The sequence below is a fragment of the Balaenoptera acutorostrata genome, chromosome 20, assembly GCF_949987535.1.
Source record: "Balaenoptera acutorostrata chromosome 20, mBalAcu1.1, whole genome shotgun sequence".
In the NCBI taxonomy this organism is placed as follows: Eukaryota; Metazoa; Chordata; class Mammalia; order Artiodactyla; family Balaenopteridae; genus Balaenoptera; species Balaenoptera acutorostrata.
Genome location: NC_080083.1, coordinates 25,674,288 through 25,695,855, shown reverse-complemented (window position 1 = coordinate 25,695,855; position 21,568 = coordinate 25,674,288). Strand labels below are relative to the sequence as shown.

The following is a 21,568-nucleotide window of genomic DNA, read 5'->3' as shown; positions in this document are numbered from 1 at the left end:
CTTCAACATTCGGTGAACCCTGAAAACACTATGCTAAGTAAACAGAAGCCAAATATAAACGATCCCAAACTGTATGAACTTTTATATGAAATATCCAGAATAGGCAAATACAGAGAGAAAGCAGAGTAGTAGTTGTCTAGGATTGGGGGAAGGAAGGGATGGGTACGAGGTGTGCTAGGATGATGAAAACATTCTGAAACTAGAGAGAGGTGGTGACTGTACAACACTGGAAATGCACTAAGTTCCACTGAATTGTGTATTTTTTATTTATTTATTTTTGGCTGCGTTGGGTCTTTGTTGCACACAGGCTTTTCTCTAGTTGAGGCGAGTGGGGGCTACTCTTCGTTGCAGCGCGCGGGCTTCTCATTGTGGTGGCTTCTCTTGTTGCAGAGCAAGGGCTCCAGGCGCACGGGCTTCAGTAGTTGTGGCGCACGAGCTTAGTTGCTCCATGGCACATGGGATCTTCCCGGACCAGGGCTCGAACCCGTGTCCCCTGCGTTGGCAGGCGGATTCTTAACCACTGCGCCACCAGGAAGTCCTTAAATTGTGTATTTTTAAATGGTTAATTACATATTATATGAATCTCACCTCAAAAAAAATTTTACTTTTATTTTAAAAATGAGTAGTAAAAAAATTCAAAATTCAGAGAAACAACCAAGAATATTGAAAATCTAAGGAGAAAGACATTAATTCAGATGGTTAAATACATCCAGGATCAAGACAGGTAAAAGTTTAAAATCAATATAGAACACTTTTTGAAAAATCAGTTTTTTATATGAAAAAGCATATAATGTTTGAAAAAAGATCATTGTTTCATCTGCATTTCATTTCATCTTTAAAATCACGACAGAGATATACCTATGTTTCTATTAAATACAGCAATTAATCCAAGTTAAATTATTTATACAGCATCTCAATCCTAATCTTAGATAAAACTAAAACCTCAAATTTGAATATTCCAACTTAAATTCCCTTCTTTTATCACACTGAAAGTCTGAATGAATTTAACAATTATTAACTTAAAATTTTAGTCTCATTAATATTACTCCCCAAGGGAAAGTTCTACTCTTTGCTTAAACAACTCAAAGAAATTTCCTTCTCTAAAATAAAAGTCAGATCAGTAAATACTGTTAAGAGTCAATTCAAGGATGTCACTCATGCACAAATTTCCTCAGAGGGCTTCCCTGGTGGCGCAGTGGTTGAGAATCTGCCTGCCAATGCAGGGGACACGGGTTCGAGCCCTGGTCTGGGAAGATCCCACATGCCGTGGAGCATCTAGGTCCATGAGCCACAACTACTGAGCCTGCGCGTCTGGAGCCTGTGCTCCGCAAAAAGAGAGGCCGCGACAGTGAGAGGCCCGCGCACCGCGATGAAGTGACCCCACTTGCCACAACTAGAGAAAGCCCTCGCACAGAAACGAAGACCCAACACAGCCAAAAATAAATAAATAAATTATTAATTAAAAAAAAAATTTCCTCAGAAAGCCTACACAGGTGTATTGTAACACTCACAGTGAGAAAGATATTTAAGTATAATGAAATTATGAAAGTACTTCTGCAGGGTCCCAAGTGTTATTAAAATCTACTAGATAATACAATGATTTACATTTTTATTTCATATTTTGACAGTAAAACTACCTCACTGTTAAACTCTCAATTCTGTAATTGAATGACGTTTCAATAATTAATAAGAAAGTATTCAAGACTCTTCTCTAGTCTTGCCCAAGTGTTAAGAGAATTAACAGGTAATAAGGGAATTCCCTGGCGGTCCAGTGGTTAGGACTCTGAGCTTTCACTGCCGAGGGCGTGGGTTCAATCCCTGGTCAGGGAACTAATATCCCACAAGCTGCATGGCATGGCCAGAAAAAAAAAAAAAAAAGATAAGATGTCTGTTTTTATCCAAATAGAACATTCTTATTAAGGTATTCAGATAATAGCTAACAAATACACAAATTCTAATCTCTTTCAACCTTAGTATCCTGAATGATAATATTACATTACCACTGATAATGTTATTACTGCTTATAAGACAATGCAAACTTTAAGTTCCCGAAGTGTATATGTCAACAATAAAAGCACCCAAGATGAAACCTGTACCAAAAACAATAGAAATGTCACAAAACCTACATATCAGTAAGAGAAGGAGAATCTTCCCAAGGCAAGAAATAGAGGTACAGACACATCTTGTTTTATTGTGTTTTTGCTTTATTGTACTTCACAGATATTACATTTTTACACATTGAAGGTTTGTGGCAACCTTACATCAAACAAGTCTATTGGCTCCACTTTTCCAACAGCATTTAATCACTTCATGTCTGTGTCATTTTGGTAATTCTCACAATATTTCAAACTTTTACATTATTATTGTTACATTTGTTGTCATGATCTGTGACCAGTGACCTTTGATGGAGTTGTTTTGGAGCGCCACAAACCACACCCATATAAGACGACAAACTTAACTGATCAATGTTACGTGTGTTCTGATTGCTTCACCTATCAGCCATCTGTCCCGCCTCCATGCCCATCTCTTTCCCTCTTCTTGGGCCTTCCTATTCCCTGAGACACAACAATATTGAAATTAGGCCAATTAATAACGCTACAATGGCCTCTAAGTGTTCAAGTGAAAGAAAAAGTCACATGTCTTACTTTAAATTAAAAGCTAGAAATGATTAAGGTTAGTGAGGAAGACATGTTGAAAGCCAAGATAGGCCGAAAGCTAGGCCTCTTGTGCCAAACAGTTAGCCAAGTTGTGAATGAAAAGGAAAAATTCTTACAGGAAATTAAAAAGCGCTACTCCAGTGAAAACATGATTAAGAAAGCTAAACAGTGTTATTGCTGACATGAAGAAAGTTTTAGTGGTCTAGATAGAAGACCAAACCAGTTACAACACTCCTTAAGCCAAAAGCTTAGTCCACAGTAAGGCCCTAACTCTCAATTCTACGAAGGCTGAGAGAGGCAAGGAAGCAGTAGAAGAAACGTCTGAAGCTAGCAGAGGTGGTTCATAAGGTTGAAGGAAAGAAGCTACCTCCATAACATAAAAGTGCAAGCTGATATAGAAGCTGCAACAAGTTATCCAGGAGAAGTAAATGCCTGGATCCGAAGCGTCCAAGGACATGTTGACTCTCTTGTCAGGAGCTAATGTAAGCTGGTGACTTAAAAGTTGAAGCTAATGCTCATTTACCATTCTGAAAATCCTAGAGCCCTTAAGAATTATGTTAAATTTACTCTGCCTGTGCTCTATAAAGAGAACAACAAAGCCTGATGACAGCCCATCTCTTTACATATGGTTAAATGAATATTTTAAACCCACTTGAGATTTACTGCTCTGCAAAGAAAGATTTTTTGCAAAATATTACTGCTCATTGACAATGCACCTACCTGGTCACCCAAGCGCTCTGATGGAGATGTACAAGGTTAATGTTGTTTTCATGCCTGCTAACACACATCCATTCTGCAGCCCACAGATCAAGGAGTAATTCTGACTTTCAAGTCTTAGTATTTAAGAAATATATTTCGTAAGGCAATAGCTGCCGTAGATAGTGATTGCTCTGATGGATCTGGGCAAAGTAAATTGAAAACCTTCTGGAAAGGATTCACCGTTCTAGATGCCATTAAGATCATTCATTTTCAGACATTACATGAAATTTCTAAAAATCTTATATTTGTATTTGTATGGAAATATGTATGGAAATATGTTAATATAAATGTTTCAGACATTACATGAAATTTCTAAAAATCTTATATTTGTATTTGTATGGAAATATGTATGGAAATATGTTAATATAAATGTTTCAGACATTACAGGAAACGTCTAAAAATCTTATATGTTCTGGTATAATGTTATAAGTAATAATCCTAGTTATTACTTTAAAATGTATATCTCAGAAATAACTAATTTTCTTGTCAACTGCATTATTATGAACTTTCATCAAATCTTTAACCATGGTCATTTTTAAGTCTTTTGTCATTTACAGACAGTTCTGGGTGTACTCTGATGATTTTGCAAATATGTTCCTATAAAAGAGTTTCATCTTCAAGAAATTCATGGAAAAGACTCTGACAAGTACAGGTTTCTGGTAACTGACTGTACTGCTGAACTGAATGAATAAGCATTTTCAGAACTCTAATGAAAAACTGATGAACTCATAAAACTGCTAACAAAAGATCAAGATGAAAAAAAAGAAATTAATTACATGGGACTGAGTGAACTGATGAGGATGAGTATAATTTTTGTGACTTTCTGTCTGAATTAAAAAAAAAAAATCCCACAAGGACTCAGAGGAAAAGAATATACAAATCAATTTTCACTGCAAAGTAAAGGAGCTGTTACAGTGGAGGATTACTGGACTGAATGTCAATATTATGACATAGTATAAGTGTGTTTCATGTTTGGTAATTGCAATCATTGTTGCTTTTGTTGTGGTCATCCATGTACAATGCTTGGTGTCAGTCTATCTATCTCTTGTAAAAATAAAATACAGTGTGTGTGTGTGGGAAAAAAAAAAAAAAAAAAAAAAAGATCATTCATGATTTGTGGGAAGAGGTCAAAATATCAACATTAAGAAGACTTTGGAAGAACTTGATTCCAAACCTCACAGATGACTTTGAGCAGTTCAAGAACTCAGTGGAGGAAGTAACTGCAGATATTGTAAAAATAGCAAGAGAATGAGAATCAGAAGTAGAGCCTGAAGATGTGACTGAATTGCTACAATCTCATGATAAAACTTTAACAGATGAGGAGTTGCTTTTTATGGATAAGCAAAACAAAAACAAAAACAAAAACAAAAACAAAACAGGGTTTCTTGAGATGGAATCTACTTCCAGGTGAAGATGCTGTGAAGATTGTTGAAATGACAACAAAGGATTTAGAATATTACATCAACTTAGTTGATAAAGCAGAGTCAGGGTTTGAGAGGATTGAATCCAAATCTGAAAGAAGTTCTACTGTGGGTAAAATACTATCAAACAGCATTGCATGCTACAGAGAAATCATTCATGAAAGGACGAGTCAATCAATGCAGCAAACTTTACTGTTGTCTTGTTTAAAGAAATTGCTACACCCACCCCAGACTTCAGCAACCACCAACCTGATCAGTCAGCAGCCATCAAACATTGAGACAAGACCCTCCACCAGCAAAAAGATTACAACTCAGTGGTGGTTAGCATTTTAGAGCAATGAAGTATTTTTAAATTAAGGTACGTACATTGTCTTTTTTTCAGACATACAGCTAGTGCACACTTAATAGACTGTAGTATCGTTTAAACATAACTTTTATATGCACCAAAAAAGCAAAAAATTCATGTAACTTGCTTTACTGTGGTGGTCTAGAACCAAACCTGCAATATCTTGAAGTATGCCTATATATAGGAAATAAATTAATCAAGAGACAAGAAGAGAACCAAGATTAATGGTAGCAACGGGGTTATGAACAAGATCCTATAATCACTAAACTTTTTATAATTCTGCCCAAGATCAACCACCTTCCCAATCACAAGGGCTGATTTCAGGGAATAAAACAGAGCTTGGTGGTTAAGAACAAAGAATACAGAGAAAGAAAAATCTATGTTAAAAAGACTGCACCTTGGGAACTTTCCAGAACGCTTGGTGAAAAGGCTGAGGAGCGGCGGCTGCCCGAGCTGCGCATGGCAACGCGCTCCTTCCCGCTCCCCCACACCGGCATCAGCCCCCTCACCTCACCAGCTGTAGGAAATGGTGAAAGAAACCACTTATTATGATGTTTTGGGGGTCAAACGCAATGCCACCCAAGAAGAATTGAAAAAGGCTTACAGGAAACTGGCCTTGAAGTACCACCCTGATAAGAATCCAAATGAAGGAGAGAAGTTTAAACAGATTTCTCAAGCTTACGAAGTGTTCTCTGATGCAAAGAAAAGGGAATTATATGACAAAGGAGGAGAGCAGGCAATTAAAGAAGGTGGAGCAGGTGGCGGTTTTGGCTCCCCCATGGACATCTTTGATGTGTTTTTTGGAGGAGGAGGCAGGATGCAGAGAGAAAAGAGAGGTAAAAATGTTGTGCATCAACTCACAGTAACCTTAGAAGATTTATATAATGGTGCAACAAGAAAACTAGCTCTGCAAAAGAATGTGATTTGTGACAAATGTGAAGGCCGAGGTGGTAAGAAAGGAGCAGTAGAGTGCTGTCCCAATTGCCGAGGTACTGGCATGCAAATGAGAATTCATCAGATAGGACCTGGAATGGTTCAGCAAATTCAGTCTGTCTGCATGGAGTGCCAGGGCCATGGGGAGCGGATCAGTCCTAAAGATAGATGTAAAAGCTGCAATGGAAGGAAGATAGTTTGAGAGAAGAAAATTCTAGAAGTTCATATTGACAAAGGCATGAAAGATGGCCAGAAGATAACACTCCATGGTGAAGGAGACCAAGAACCAGGACTGGAGCCAGGAGATATTATCATCGTTTTAGATCAGAAGGACCATGCTGTTTTTACTCAAAGAGGAGAAGACCTTTTCCTATGTATGGACATACAGCTAGTTGAGGCATTGTGTGGCTTCCAAAAGCCAGTATCTACTCTTGACCACCGAACCACAGTCATCACTTCTCATCCAGGTCAGATTGTCAAGCATGGAGATATCAAGTGTGTGCTAAATGAAGGCATGCCAATTTATCGTAGACCATATGAAAAGGGTCGCCTAATCATTGAATTTAAGGTAAACTTTCCTGAGAATGGCTTTCTCTCCCTGGATAAACTCTCTTTGCTGGAAAAACTCCTACCTGAGAGGAAGGAAGTGGAAGAGACTGATGAAATGGACCAGGTAGAACTGGTGGACTTTGATCCGAATCAGGAAAGACGGCGCCATTACAATGGAGAAGCATACGAGCATGATGAACATCATCCTCGGGGTGGTGTTCAGTGTCAGACCTCCTAATGCGGCCAGTGAATAACACTCACTGCCGGCATTTTATTTGCAGTAGTGATTGAGTGAAGGACTACAATCATAATATGCTCACTACTTGCTATTGTTTGTTTTAATATTCAACTATAGTAGTGTTTTAAAAGTTAAATGAAGAATGAACTCGAATATAAAAGCTCTGACTTTGCCCTGTATGTATGATGACTTCAGTGTGTAAGATAAGTTTAATACTTGTAAAAACTACTTTAAAAAATTTCCCCTAGCATTTGTTAGGCCATACTTTGTATTTGATTTCAGCTATGTACATGGAATAGGTTAGACTGAAATGCCAGGTATATGTATTGGCTTCAGTGTATGACCCTTAATTGTTAAGCTATGAGTTAAAACTGTATTTAACTGGCAGTCAGACAAAGAATTTGTAGAGAAGTGTTGGTCTGTCTAGTGGTGTTAAGTGGGATTCATTGTGATGCCTCTGCATTTACTCTATTGCCTCAACTGTTACTTGAAGATGGCATGCTATATAATTTAATTTAGCCTGTGGTATCAGTGATAGAAATGATACCTTTCTAAAGAAGGGGTTTATCATATAACATGCTGCTTCTTGAGGGCTTGCACTTGTAGAATTGCATTCCCTTCCGCTGTGCCATCTTTTTTTTAATAATCTAGCTATTGGTCCTGGTTACTTTTTTTTTTCTTCCTTCTCTTTGGACCACAGTGAGCCTTAGAGTAGTCACTTCTGGAGCAGGGTAACTTAGAGGTTAGAGTGATGAGACCTTTACATGGAGAAGTAATTTGCATGTATGAGTTAGGAAGGTGTTTTGCAGGTATGTTACAGGCTTACTTTAAACCATTTAACTTATGCTCCAAAGTAACTGTAATTTAATGTTGGTAGAATAGCAAATTATGAATAGCTTTAATTGTATGTTTAAAGTCATATGTTCACAAGCTTAAATCTGGATATCAGAATTTAAGCAATTCTTGAAATGTATCAATGTCTCAATATACTGATTCAAAGCATGAAAAAAAAAAAAGACTGCACCTTAACAATGCTGAACTTGAGTGAATAACTTAGCTATGATATTTCCATCTGTGAAATGGGAGTGATAAATAGCATTTAACAGCTCATGAGGTGGTAGTAAAGCAAAATGAGTTATACAAGGCACAGTGCATAGCACAAAGTATATATTCAGCAGATGTTAGCTGTTATAATAACAATACAGGTAAGCCCACTGTTTCAGATCACACAGGAGATTTGGAACAGAGCTATGACTAAAACATACTTACAACTCAGAGGCCAGAATCCTTTCCATATTACTAGCATTATTCATAGTTTGACTCACCAGTCATGGCAAGAATATTCTGCACTAAGGTTAGTCTATGTCAGAAGTTGTGTCACTGGGGGTCAGTTCCCATGATCCTTTCAGTGATCCAAAAAGTCAAAACTATCTTCATGATAACGTTAAGATGTTATTTGCCTTTTTAGCAGTGTTTGACATTTGCACTAACGGTGCAAAAACAACGGTAGTTAAAATGTACCAGTAATCATAATATTATTCACTGCTACACACTTTCAGATGGGGAAAAAAATTTTTCAATGTCTCTCAAGAATGTCTTTGGGCTTCCCTGGTGGCATGTGGTTAAGAATCCGCCTGCCAATGCAGGGGACACTGGTTCGAGCCCTGGTCCAGGAAGATCCCACATGCCGCGGAGCAACTAAGCCCATGCACCACAACTACTGAGCCTGTGCTCTAGAGCCCGTGAGCCACAACTACTGAGCCTGCATGCCACAACTACTTGCACGCCTAGAGCCCATGCTCCGCAACAAGAGAAGCCACCACAATGAGAAGCCCGTGCACCGCAACGAAAAGTAGCCCTGCTCGCCGCAACTAGAGAAAGTCCATGCGCGGCAATGAAGACCCAACATGGCCAAAAATAAATAAATAGATAAATAAAATAAATAAATTTTTTAAAAAAAGAATGTCTTTGAAGAAGTAGTAAAAATGATAAATGTTATTAAACCTCAATGCTTGGTGTCACAAATGGGAAATATACATAAAGTACTTATGCTGCATTGTGATATGCAATGGTTGCCTTGGAAAAATCACTTTGTTCAGCTGAGTTCCAAGATCATCAGTCACTTTTTTTGTGAAACCTCAAATTCAGAGAACTGACAAACAATGGTTATTTGGTTGTGGATACCCAGCAGACAGTTTCTGTGCCAAAACAACTACGGAAAAGAACTGTCAGTGTTTGTTGCCAATGATAAAACACACTTTCAAGCGAAAAAACATAATCCTGGAAAATTTGTATGTACCACATGAGCTTAAAAGCTTTCCAATACTTCAAGACTTTCGTTGTGAAAACGGTGATATCAATGAATGTGACTGATACTGCATAATGAAATGTGTCAACACTATTTAGTAAGTCGTTATTTTCCAAATGATTAATCCATGTTGTTATAAAATCACACATGAGTAAAAGATCCATGCAAAGTATAAGACAGACCAATGACATTTTAGTTGTTGTTTTTTTGAGTAAAACAGCTTTAACGAAGTGTAACTGAAATGTATAATTTGGTAAGTTTCACACATATTTATATATACCCATAAAACCATCACCATTATGACAATCAAGATACTAAACATATCCATCATCCCCAAAGTTGGCCTCTGCCTTTTGTAATTCTTCCCTCTTACCTTCTCCCTCCACCCTCCACCCAGCCTGAGCCCAGCCTGTCCCGTCTCTAAGCAACCGCACACCTGCATTCTGTCACTATAGATTAGTTTGCATTTTTCTAGAGGTTTATGTAAGTGGAATCATATATATGTGCTCTTTTTTTATCTGGCTGCTTTCACTAAGAATAATTAATTTAAAAGTCATTCCTAGGGACTTCCCTGGTGGTGGGTAAGACTGCGTGCTTCCAACGCAGGGGGCTTGGGTTCGATCCCTGGTAGGGGAACTAGATCCCACAGGCATGCCGCAACTAAGAGTCCACATGCTACAACTAAAAGATCCTGTAACTAAGACCTGGCACAGCCAAAATAAATAAGTAAATATTAAAAAAAAAAAGAAATAAAAAAATAAGTCATTCTTATTGTTGCACGTATCAACAGTTCATTACCTTTTATTGCTGAGTGTTATTCCACTGTATAGACATACCAAAATTTGCTTATCCAGTCATCTGTTGGTGGCAATTAGGGTTGATTTTATTTGGCTATTCCAAATAAAGTTACCATGAACATTTCTGGCAGTCTCTGAATGGACATCTAGTTCCTTTTCTCTGGGGTGAATATCTAGGAGTGGTTTAGCTGAGTCACACAGTAAGTGTATGTTTAACTTTTTAACAAATCACCAAATGGTTTACAAAAGTGGCTGTATCACTTTACATTCCCACCAGAAACATATAAGACTTCAAATTTCTCTATATTCTTGCCAACATGTGGTATGATCTTTGTAATTATAGCCACTCTAATAGGACACAGGGGTATTGTAGATAAATTACTTTTTTTTAAAATTTACTATTTTTTTTTATTTCTTTATTTTATTTATTTATTTTTGGCTGCGTTGGGTCTTCATTGTTGCGTGCAGGCCTTCTCTAGTTGTGGAGAGCAGGGGCTATTCTTCGCTGTGGTGCACGGGCTTCTCATTGCAGTGGCTTCTCTTTGTTGCAGAGCATGGGCTCTAGGAGCGCGGGCTTCAGTAGCTGTGGCTTGCGGGCTCTAGAGCACAGGCTCAGTAGTTATGGCGCATGGGCTTAGTTGCTCCGTGGCATGTGGGATCCTCCTGGACCAGGGATCAAACCCGTGACCCGTGCATTGGCAGGAGGATTCTTAACCACTGCGCCACCAGGGAAGTCCTGTAGATAAATTTCTGTTTCCCTAATGACTTATACTATTAAACATCTTACATAGGATTATTTTACCATCCATAAATCTTCTTTAGTGGGGTGTCTGACAAACTATTTGCCCTTACGGAAAAGAGACCTTGTTTTTTTTTTTATTGTTGAATTTCAAATTCCTTATATATTCTTTTATTCTTTTATTCATTCATTCATTCATTCATTCATTCATTTATTTATTTATGGCTGTGTTGGGTCTTCGTTTCTGTGCGAGGGCTTTCTCCAGTCGCGGCAAGCGGGGGCCACTCTTCATCGCTGTGCGTGGGCCTCTCACTGTCGCGGCCTCTCTTGTTGCGGAGCACAGGCTCCAGACACGCAGGCTCAGTAGTTGTGGCTCACGGGCCCAGTTGCTCCGCGGCATGTGGGATCTTCCCGGACCAGGGCTCGAACCCGTGTCCCCTGCATTGGCAGGCAGATTCTCAACCACTGCGCCACCAGGGAAGCCCCCTTATATATTCTTGATACAAATCCACATAATTTGAAGAAGAGAACTTTACAATTCTCATGATGTCTAATTTACAAATGTGTTTCTTTATGGATTGTGTTTTTGCATTGTAACTAAACTATCATTGCCCAACCCAAAGGAAAAATTTCTCCTATGTTGTCTCCAGTAAGTTTTATTGTTTTAGGATTTAAATCTAGGTCTATGATCAATTTTCAGTAAGTTTAAGTATATAGTGTGAGGTATGGCTCCAAGTTCAATTTTTTTGCATATGTATAGCCAAATGTTCAAGCACAATTTGTTGAAAAGACTACACTTTCCCCATAGCACTGTCTTTGCATCTTTGTCAAAAAATAGTTTCCTAATGAATGTGTGTTTATTTCTAGAATCGTAGTACAGGTATTCCCTATTTTCGAACATTCTCTTTATGCCACTTAACTTTTACAGAAGGACCTATACTAGTACTTGTTTTTGCTAACCAAAAGAAATCTGAAGAGAAATTTTGTTTCTACAAAAAAAGCTGAAAAGTGAAAACAGCATTCAGTGCTTATTTTGTAGAAAGCCATTATAGAGGCATGCTCCAAGCAGCAAGAGTGGCACCGCCAAGCTCCTTCCCTGGGAATCATACCCAGCATCTCAGTATCAAGCCACCATAGCTTTGAACTGTGTCTGTGAGTATCTATGCTTTGTCCTGATATATTTTGTGCATCCATTAATAAGATGTGTCCAAAGGTAATTGTTCCTTCACTTTATGCCATTTCAGCCTACAAAAGGTTTCATAGGACCACTCTACTTTTGGATAGTGGAAGAAATCTGTATATTCCATTCTTCATCTGTCTATTCTTATGCTAATACTATGTTGTATTATAGATACTGTGGCCTTATTATAAATCTTAGTCATATAGTATTAGCCCTCAAATTTTGTTGTCCTTTTGATTTCAATGATTTTCTCTACAGCATTTGTTTATTTCATTGCACTCTTTGATCTTTATTTCCTTTCTTCTGTTTACTTTCCATTTAACTTCTTCTTTCTAGTTTATTAAAGTAGACATTGACATCACTGATTTAAGGCCTTTCTGCTTTTCACTTATGTAGGCATTTAGTGCTATAAATTTCCCCCTACCTACTGCTTTAGCAGCATTCTACAAATTCAGGTATGTTGTGTTTTCATTTTAATTCAGTTTAAAACACTTAAAAAAAACCTCTTATAATCTCCTCTTTGATCCAGGGGTTATTTAGAAGCGTGTTATTTAACTTTAAAATACGTCAGATTTTCAAAATATCTGTTACTAACATCTAAATTAATTCCATTATGGTAAAAAAAAATCCGAATGATTTGAATACTTATGAATTTACTGAGACATGTTCTATGTTCCAGAATATGGTCTTTCTTGGTAAATATTTTGTGCACACGTAAGAATAATTTGTATTCTGCTACTGTTGGATCACATGGTCTATAAATGTCAATCAGGTCAGGTTGGTTGATAGTGCTGTTCAAATGCACTATATCCTTGATGATTTCTGCCTACCTGTTATATCAATTGAGAGAATAGTTTTTGTCTATTTCTCCTTATACTTCTATCAGTTTTTGTTTCATGTATTTTGAAGATCTGTTATCAGGGTATAAACAGAAATGTTTATAGTCGTTATATGTCCTCTTCATTAACTGATCCTTTTATCACTATGAAATACACTTCTTTATCTCTGGTAATATGCTTTCCTTTGAAATCTACTTTGATATTAAAACAACATTTCCAACTTGGTTTTTTTTTTTTTTTTTAAATTTAAATTATTTCTTTATTTATTTTTGGCTGTGTTGGGTCTTCGTTTCTGTGCGAGGGCTTTCCCCAGCTGCGGCAAGCGGGGGCCACTCCTCATCGCGGTGCGCGGGCCTCTCTTGTTGCAGAGCACAGGCTCCAGACGCGCAGGCTCAGTAGTTGTGGCTCACGGGCCCAGCTGCTCCGCGGCATGTGGGATCCTCCCAGACCAGGGCTCAAACCCGTGTCCCCTGCATTGGCAGGCAGACTCCCAACCACTGCGCCACCAGGGAAGCCCCCAACTTGGTTTTGATTAGTACTAGTATGGTATATCTTTACATTTAAAGTATGCTTCTTGGGGTTAGCATACACTTGAGTTTTGCTTTTTTAGGCAATCTGACAATCTCTGCCTTTTAATTGGGGGTGTTTAGACCATTTATAGTACCATGTCTTGGTATCCGTCCCATCCGTTTTTTGTTACCTGTTATCTTTTCCTGCCTTCCTTAAGATTAGGATTTGTTTCAATTTTATCCCCTTTGTTGCTTTATAAACTAAATGTCTTTGTCATTTTAGCAGTGGCTTTATAGTTTATAGTTGTGGGAGGCTGAACAGTGTCCCCAAGATATCAATATCCTAATCCCTGGAACGTGTGAATGGGAATATACAGTTGTGATTAAGCCAAGGATCCTGAGATGAGGGGACTATCCTGGAACATCCATGTGGACCCAGAATGTAACCATGAGTGTCACTGTAAGAGAAAAGAAGAGGAAGATTCGACAGAGACAAAAAAAGATAAGGCCATGTGACCAAAGGCAGAGACAGGAGTGACATGGTCACAAGTCCAGAAATGCTGGCAGCGAGCAGAAGCTGAAGGAGGCAAGAAATGGACCTCCCTTAGTGTCTCTGGAGCTAGTACAGCCCTGCTGAAACCTCGATTTTGGCCTAGCAATAGTTTTTGGATTTCTGGCCTCCAAAACTGTGAGGGAAATTTTTTCTATTGTTTTAAGCTGCCAAATTTGTGGTAATTTGTTACAGCAGGCAACAGAAAGTAATAGGATAGTACATATCTTTAACTTATCACAGTCTAGCTTTAATTGTTATTATAACACTTCACATATACTGTCAGAATCTTACATTATACTTCCATGCTCTACTCTTTTGGCCTTTATACAGCTGTTGTTACCATGTATTTTGCTTCTACATACATTAAAAATCCCAAAATACAATGTTATAATTTTTGATTAAACAGTCAATTATCATTTAAAATTACTTTGGTAACAGAAAAAAAAATTTTATTTATCCAGGTAATTTCCATTTCTGATGCTCTTCATTTCTTTGTTTAGATTCAGAGGTCCAACTGGTATTATTTTCCTTCTATCTGTAGCATGCACTTTAACATTTCTTATAGTCCAGGTCTGAAAATGTCTTAGTTTCACTATATTTTTTAAAATATATTTTTGCTGATTATAGAATTCTAGGTTAATATTTCTTTCTTTCAATCCTTTAAAAAATGTTGCTGTATTATCATTTCACTTGTATTGTTTCCAGTGAGAAACCTGATTTCACCCTTATCTTTGTGCCTCTAAATATAACATCTTTTTTTTCACTGCCAGTTTAAGATTTTTTATCACTGGCTTTGAGCAATTTGATTATCATGTGCTTTGGTGTTTTCTTCATGCTTCATGTGCTTGTAGTTCACTGAACTTCCTCGATCTGTGGATTTAAAGCTTTCATCAAGTTCGGAAAGTATTTACTTTTTTCTTCCCATCCCCTCCTTTGAGGACTCCAGATATCTGTACATTAAGCTACTTCAAGCTGTTTTTCAGTTTTGGAATTCATTTTTCTATGTTCACATTTTGAATAGTTTCTACTGCTAACGCCTTCAAGTTCATTAATCTTTTCTTCTGCAATGTCTAATCTGTCGTTCATGCCATCCAGTGTATTTTTCATTTCAAATATAGTTCATTCTCAAGAATGGGTCTCAATTTGGGTCTTTTATATCTTCCATATCTCTATTTAACTTCTGAACAAATGGAGTGGTTATAAAAACTGTCTTAAATATTCTCTCGTAATTCTCACATGAGAATCCAGTTGTCTTTTTTTAAGCCATACAAAGATTTCCAAAAACGCAAAACAGTATAAGTTTTCTCATCAAATATTATTTTGCTTTAGAGAAAGTTACTATTCATTGAAATGTTATTTATGTTAATATGCAACAGGTTTATTATTATAAGTGAATTAATTTTTAAAATTTGTTTCAATTTCTAATTCAGAAAATACCAATAGATATAACCCACATTAAAAAAACAAGCAAAAAAACAGTTCTTGCTCCATTTAAATTGACTGATTACTCTCCTCAGTATTGGTTGTCTTCCTGCCCCTTTGAATGCCAATTAATCTTTGACTGAACAACAGACATTGTAAACTTAACTTTGTTGGGTGCTGGATATTTTTGTAATCTTATAAATTTTCTTGAGCTCTGCTCTGGGAAGCAGTTAGGTTACTTGGAAACAATCTGATCCTTTCAGGTCTTGCCTTTACTTGTTAGATGGGTCTGGAGCAGTGTCCAGTCTAGGACTGACTGTTCCCCACTAGCGAGGCAAAAATTTCCTGAGTACTTCACCCAGTGTCCCATGGATTACAAGCTTCTCCACTATAGCGGTAGGAACAGACACAGTTACTGGCACCAGGCACCACTCCCCTAATCCTTTCAGATGGTTATTCTCCCAACCTCAGGTAGGTTCCTTCACGTGCATGCCCTACTCAGTACTCCGCTGATATTTGAAGAGAACTCTCTACAAATCTCTGGAGTTCTTTGTGCAGCTCTCTCCTCTGGTGTTCTGTCCACTGCACTCTAGGTGTGCTGGTCTTCCTAGACACTCAGCACTGTCTCCTCAACTCAAGGAGTCAGCCAAACTCTTGCAGTCTGCCTCCACGTGTTACAACCTGAAAACTTTCTCAAGGTTAAGCGAGGCAATCATAGATCTGATTTATTTATTTCTTGTCTCTAGGGATTGCTTTCATTTGTTGTCTCATGTCCAGTGTCTAGGAAACGTTGTTTTTCTTTTCAGTTGTTGCAGAAGAAACGGTTACTTCCATTACTCCATCATAACTGGAAGCAGACATCTCATACCAAACCAACAGATTTTAGTGTAACAGAGTGAAATAAATTCACTGATATGGTTCCAGATTTCATATTGCAAATTACATTTAAGAAACAACCACTTGTTCAATTTTGGGGTAAAATCAAAGATAATTCATAATTATCTAAAACTGCTTTTTAAAGTGTTCCTCCCTAACAAAAAGATTAATGGTTGTCAGGGACTGGGTGGGGAGGGGAAAGGGAAGTGACTGCTAATGAGTACAGGGTTGCTTTGTGGGGTGATGAAATGTTCTGAAATTAGATATTGGTGATAGCTGTAGAACTCAGTGAATATACTAAAATCTACTGAATTGTACACTTATTTATAAGGTGAATTTTATGGTATGTGAATTGTATCTCATTTAAAAAAAACTTTTCCCAACTACATATGAAATCCAAAATCCCTGAGGCCAGATTTTATACATATACTTCAACCAAAACAACTTATTACAGTAAATTGAAAAGCCATACATTAAGAGATTTTTTTAAAAACATCAATAAGTTTTCTCACCAAGTATTATTTTGCTTTAGAAAAACAGTTATTCTTCAAGAAAATGTTATTTATGTTAATATGTAATAGGTTTATTACTTTAAACTGAATTAATAAAAATTTAAAAATTTTTCTCAGTTTCAGTTTCTAATTCAGAAAATATCAATAGATAAAACCCACATAAAGAAACACTCTTTGGGATTCCCAATAAAATTTAAGAGTATAAAGAGTCCTGAGGCCATATAATTTGAGAACTGTCAGTCTATGCCATCATACTATGCCAGGGATTCCATACTAGTTTAGTATACATCTTAACAGACATAATGTAGTAATTAACAAAAGTAGTTAATAAAAAATGCTAAGAAGGTATGTAAACACACACTAAAGTTTGTTACTTAATTGCATGTCTTACTTGGAAGTTTCTGGCAAGCCAGCTGAGAGTTCCAGAAACACAGATAAGTAGTAACCACGAACAACTCCATTTCCATCCTTAAAAAAAAAAAGAAAAAGATGTTATACAAACTCCAGATCAATTTAAATGTAAAAATTCAAGCCACAATGAAACAAACAAAATACAGATTAGTACCTGATATCTGGATGGCAAAGTAGTTTTAAGCTTAAAAGCAATAAGAGATTAATAAAAAGACCAAGAGGTCTGAATCTATAACAATTTAAAACTTTTGCAATTAAAAAAAAAAGAAAATATTAAAGCATACAAACTATAAAATATCAACTACTATGAAAAGAGTTAAGAGTTTTAACACATACAGAACTCTTAAAAATGAGCCTCCAAGAAAAATCAAAACCCCGAAGAAAAACGCCAAAAAAAGAAAAGCCTCAATTTCACTAGGAATGAGACAAAAAAAAAAAAAGATATATGAGATCAAAAGAGAGTAAAATAGAAAAAGGTAACACTTGATTGATGTTGAAAGTAATTAAATATAATTTCTATGTTTTATATGTTAGGATTCCACATAAGATTCTGTCTGGAAATTGAAAAGCTGTTTAAATTTCTGTTACAGAGATTTTTATGAGTACAATTATTCCCCTCTGTATTTCTCCAGTACTGTGTGAGAAGATTACATTTGTTATAACTATGTGTATAAAGATCTGTTTCCCCAACTAGACTGTGAGGGCTGAGGGCAGGAATATGTCTATAGAGGGGTACATGTACTTCTTAACCCCTTCATTTCTAGGCTACTTTGCTCCAAAATGTCCTGAGGCAGCTTTCAGGGTTTGACATGGTAATCACTCAATAAATACTACGAATAAATGAATCATCACTTAAGTGAAAAAAGCTGGACACAAAAGATTATATGTTGTATAATCCTACTATATGAAATTCTGGAGAAGCAAAACTATAGTAACAAAAACAGATCAGTGGTTGCAGAGGGGCCAGGAAAGGAGAAAAAAGGATTAGCTGAAAAGGATAAATTACGTAACTTCTGAGGGTGATAAAAGTCATGATTGTGACAATGATTATACAACTATATATATTTGTGAAAACTTGCTAAAATTAGTGAATATTACTGAACATAAATTATATAGCAAATTACACTGATTTTTAAAAATCAACCAATATCCTTGTTCAAATAGCTGGGGGTTTTTTCTTCTTTTAAATTATGTTCCTAAAACGATTTCCCTGGAATGAAATCCATTAATAAAAGATAATGAACATTTTTCACTCCTAATTTTAACAGATAATAAGATTAGAAATTTCTTCGACTTAATTTTTATCATAATTTTTTTAAAAAATAAATTTATTTATTTATTTATTTTCAGGTACGTTGGGTCTGCGTTGCTGCGCGCGGGCTTTCTCTAGTTGTGGTGAGCGTGGGCTACTCTTCATTGCGGTGCACAGGCTTCTCATTGCAGTGGCTTCTCGTTGCGGAGCACAGGCTCTAGGTGCACAGGCTAGTACCTGTGGCACGAGGGTCTCAGTAGTTGTGGCGCACGGGCTTAGTTGCTCCGTGGCATGTGGGATCTTCCCAGACCAGGGCTCGAACCCGTGTCCCCTGCATTGGCAAGCGGATTCTTAACCACTGTGCCATCAGGGAAGCCCTATCATAATCTTAAGGAACAAAATTTTTACTACTTTTATTGACATGCCATCTGTACCTCTAACAAAATACTAGCTTTAAGAATTTTCTTTTCTTTTCTTTTCTTTCTTTATTTTTGGCTGCGTTGGGTCTTCGTTGCTGCATGTGGGCTTTCTCTAGTTGTGGCGAGCGGGGGCTACTCTTTGTTGCAGTGTGCAGGCTTCTCATTGTGGTGGCTTCTCTTGCTGTGGAGCACGGGCTCTAGATGCATGGGCTTCAGTAGCTGTGGCACGCGGGCTCAGTAGTTGTTGTGCATGGGCTCTAGAGCACAGGCTCAGTAGTTGTGGCGCACGGGCTTAGTTGCTCCGCGGCATGTGGGATCTTCCCGGACAAGGGCTTGAACCCATGTCCCCTGCATTGGCAGGTGGATTCTTAACCACTGCACCACCAGGGAAGTCCCTGGCTTAAGAATTTTCAATAGGCAGAGGATTCTGGAAAGACTGCCACAATGCCAGCATAGTTTTTACAACTCTCTAAATCCAAACATAAAACAAAACAAAACAACTGAACAACAAAACCAAAAGCTCACAAACAACATTTACAACAAAATTAAATGACAGGTTATCTCCACAGCCCCCAAAACACAAGCAGGTAAAGACATACCAATTATAATCACAAAGACCTGCATGATATCAACAGTGTGGGAGAAAGGAGAGAGAAGCAATGGGACATCTAATGGACCAGAAAGAAGGAAAACCACAAAATGGCCAAAAGTTAGTCACTGAAAAGCATCACAAGCCACATATAACAGCTGAAACTGAAGAGCTGCTCAATATAATATATAACGGAGTATAAGGGGGCCTAATATAAAAAAGTCTGAAAACTAAATGCAGTCTAGTCACTCTAAACTCTTAAAAACGAATATGTAGGCCTTTTAGGACAGGTCAAAAGACTGCAAAGGAAATGCTAGGAGGAAAATAAAAGATAAACAGCATAGAAATAATACAAACAAAGGAAGGAAAAGGTCCAGATGAGAAGGGGAGAAGAACCAGGAAATCTCTCAGAAAGCAAGGCATCAGATTTCTGATTGTTATCACACTGGCTGGCTATCCACATGCAAAAGAATGAAGTTGGACCCCTACATCATAAAAAAATTAACTCAAAATAGATCAAAGACCTAAATATAAGTCCTAAAACTATAAAACCTTAGAAGAAAACATAGGGGAAAAGCTCCATGACATTGGAGTAGGTAAAGATTTCTTGGATATGAAACCAAAAACAAAAATAGACAAACTGGACAACAACAAAATTAAGAACTTCTGTGCATCAAAGGACACAATCAACAGAGTAAAAAGAAACCTTACAGAATAGGAGAAAATACATGTAAATCAGGTATCTAATAAGAGGGTCAATATCCAGAATATATAAACTCCTACAACTCAACAAAAAACTTGATTAAAAAATGGGCAAAGGACTTGAATACACATTTCTCTAAACAGGATATACAAATGGCCATGAATAAGCACATGAAAAGATGCTCAACAACATTAATCATTAGGGAAGTGCAAATCAAAACCACAATGAATTACCTCACACCCATCAGGATGGCTACTATCAAAGAAACAGAAAACAAAAACTACTGACAAAGATATGGAAAAACTGGAACCCTTGTGCATTGTTGGTGGGAATGTAAAATGGTGCAACCACTGTAGATAACAATATGGTTCCTCAAAAAACTAAAAACAGAATTACCGTATGATCCAGCAATAGTATTTCTGGGCATATATCTGAAAGAATCAAAAGCAGGATATTGAAGAGATATTTGCACACCCATGTTCACAGCAGCATTAGTCACTATAGCCAACAGGTAGAAACAATCCAAGTGTCCAGTGACAGATGAACGAATAAACAAAATGTGGTATATACATACAATGGAATATTATTCAGCCTTAAAAAGGAAGGAAATTCTGACACATGCTACAAAGTGGAGGAACCTTAAAAACATCATGCTAAGTAAAAGAAGCCAGTAACAAGAAGATGTTATTGTGTTACGATTCCACATATATGAAGTATCTAGAGTAGTCAAATTCATAGAGAAAGTAGAATGGTGGTTGCCAGGGGCTGAGGAGAGGGGGAAATGGGGAATTACAGTTTAACGGGCAGAGAGCTTCAGTTTTGCAAGTTGAAAGAGTTCTGGAAGTTGGTTACAAAACAATGTAAATATACTTAACACTACTAAATGTACACTTAGAAATGATTAAAATGGTAAATTTTATGTTATGCATCACTTACCAAAATTAAAAAAAGAGAAAATAAAGAGCAGAATAACATCCCTACAGACAATGAAAGTACCCTAGAAAAACATCCTCAAAGATCAAAATTGTAACCTATTTCAAAACAACCTAACAGACACTAAGAAAATAATATGATGGCCCACAGGAAGAAAAGAAAATAATATGATATGAAAGAATAACACAAATCAGTATTAGAAAAACTCAGAAATCAGGTAATAGGACTAAGGAAAGAGAAATAAAAGTTATTTAAGAAATAAAGACTGAACTAAAAGGAACAAAAGAGCAAATAAGCACAACAGTTTATATCTTTCAAAAAATAAGTGAACAAAAAAAATTGTAAAAATTAAAAAGAAATGAAGAAAAAGCTGAAAAGATCAGAGAGAAAGAGGTAAATATTGAAGACAGGCAAGGAAGATGCAAAATGAAGATAATACAAGTCCCAAGAGAGAAAACCAAAGATAGAAACAAAGTAAATATTTAAAACTATAATTCAGGAAACGTTTTCTTTAAAAAGTCTAAAACTACATATTGAAAGAGCCCAGCATGTAACTGAGAATACTGACCGAGAACAACCAAAACATATAGTAGTAAGTTATTGGACTTAAAAAGAATTAGATT

The 21,568-nt window shown here is 36.9% G+C and overlaps 2 protein-coding genes across 5 annotated transcripts in view; one reads left to right on the top strand and one right to left on the bottom strand.

Moving 5' to 3' along the window:
• The window catches only part of TRIM37 (tripartite motif containing 37), a 121,162-nt gene that overhangs the window by 58,556 nt on the left and 41,038 nt on the right, over nt 1-21,568 (bottom strand). For all 4 annotated transcript variants that reach the window (XM_057535974.1, XM_057535976.1, XM_057535973.1 and 1 more), the window contains one exon: nt 17,030-17,106. In XM_057535974.1, coding sequence (XP_057391957.1) covers nt 17,030-17,106 — 77 coding nt within the window. The remainder of the gene's footprint in view (nt 1-17,029; nt 17,107-21,568) is intronic.
• Nucleotides 5,698-7,880, top strand: LOC130705892 (dnaJ homolog subfamily A member 1-like). Its single transcript, XM_057535978.1, is given in 1 exon segment — nt 5,698-7,880. A coding segment is annotated over 1 exon segment (1,194 nt). The 5' UTR covers nt 5,698-5,709; the 3' UTR covers nt 6,904-7,880.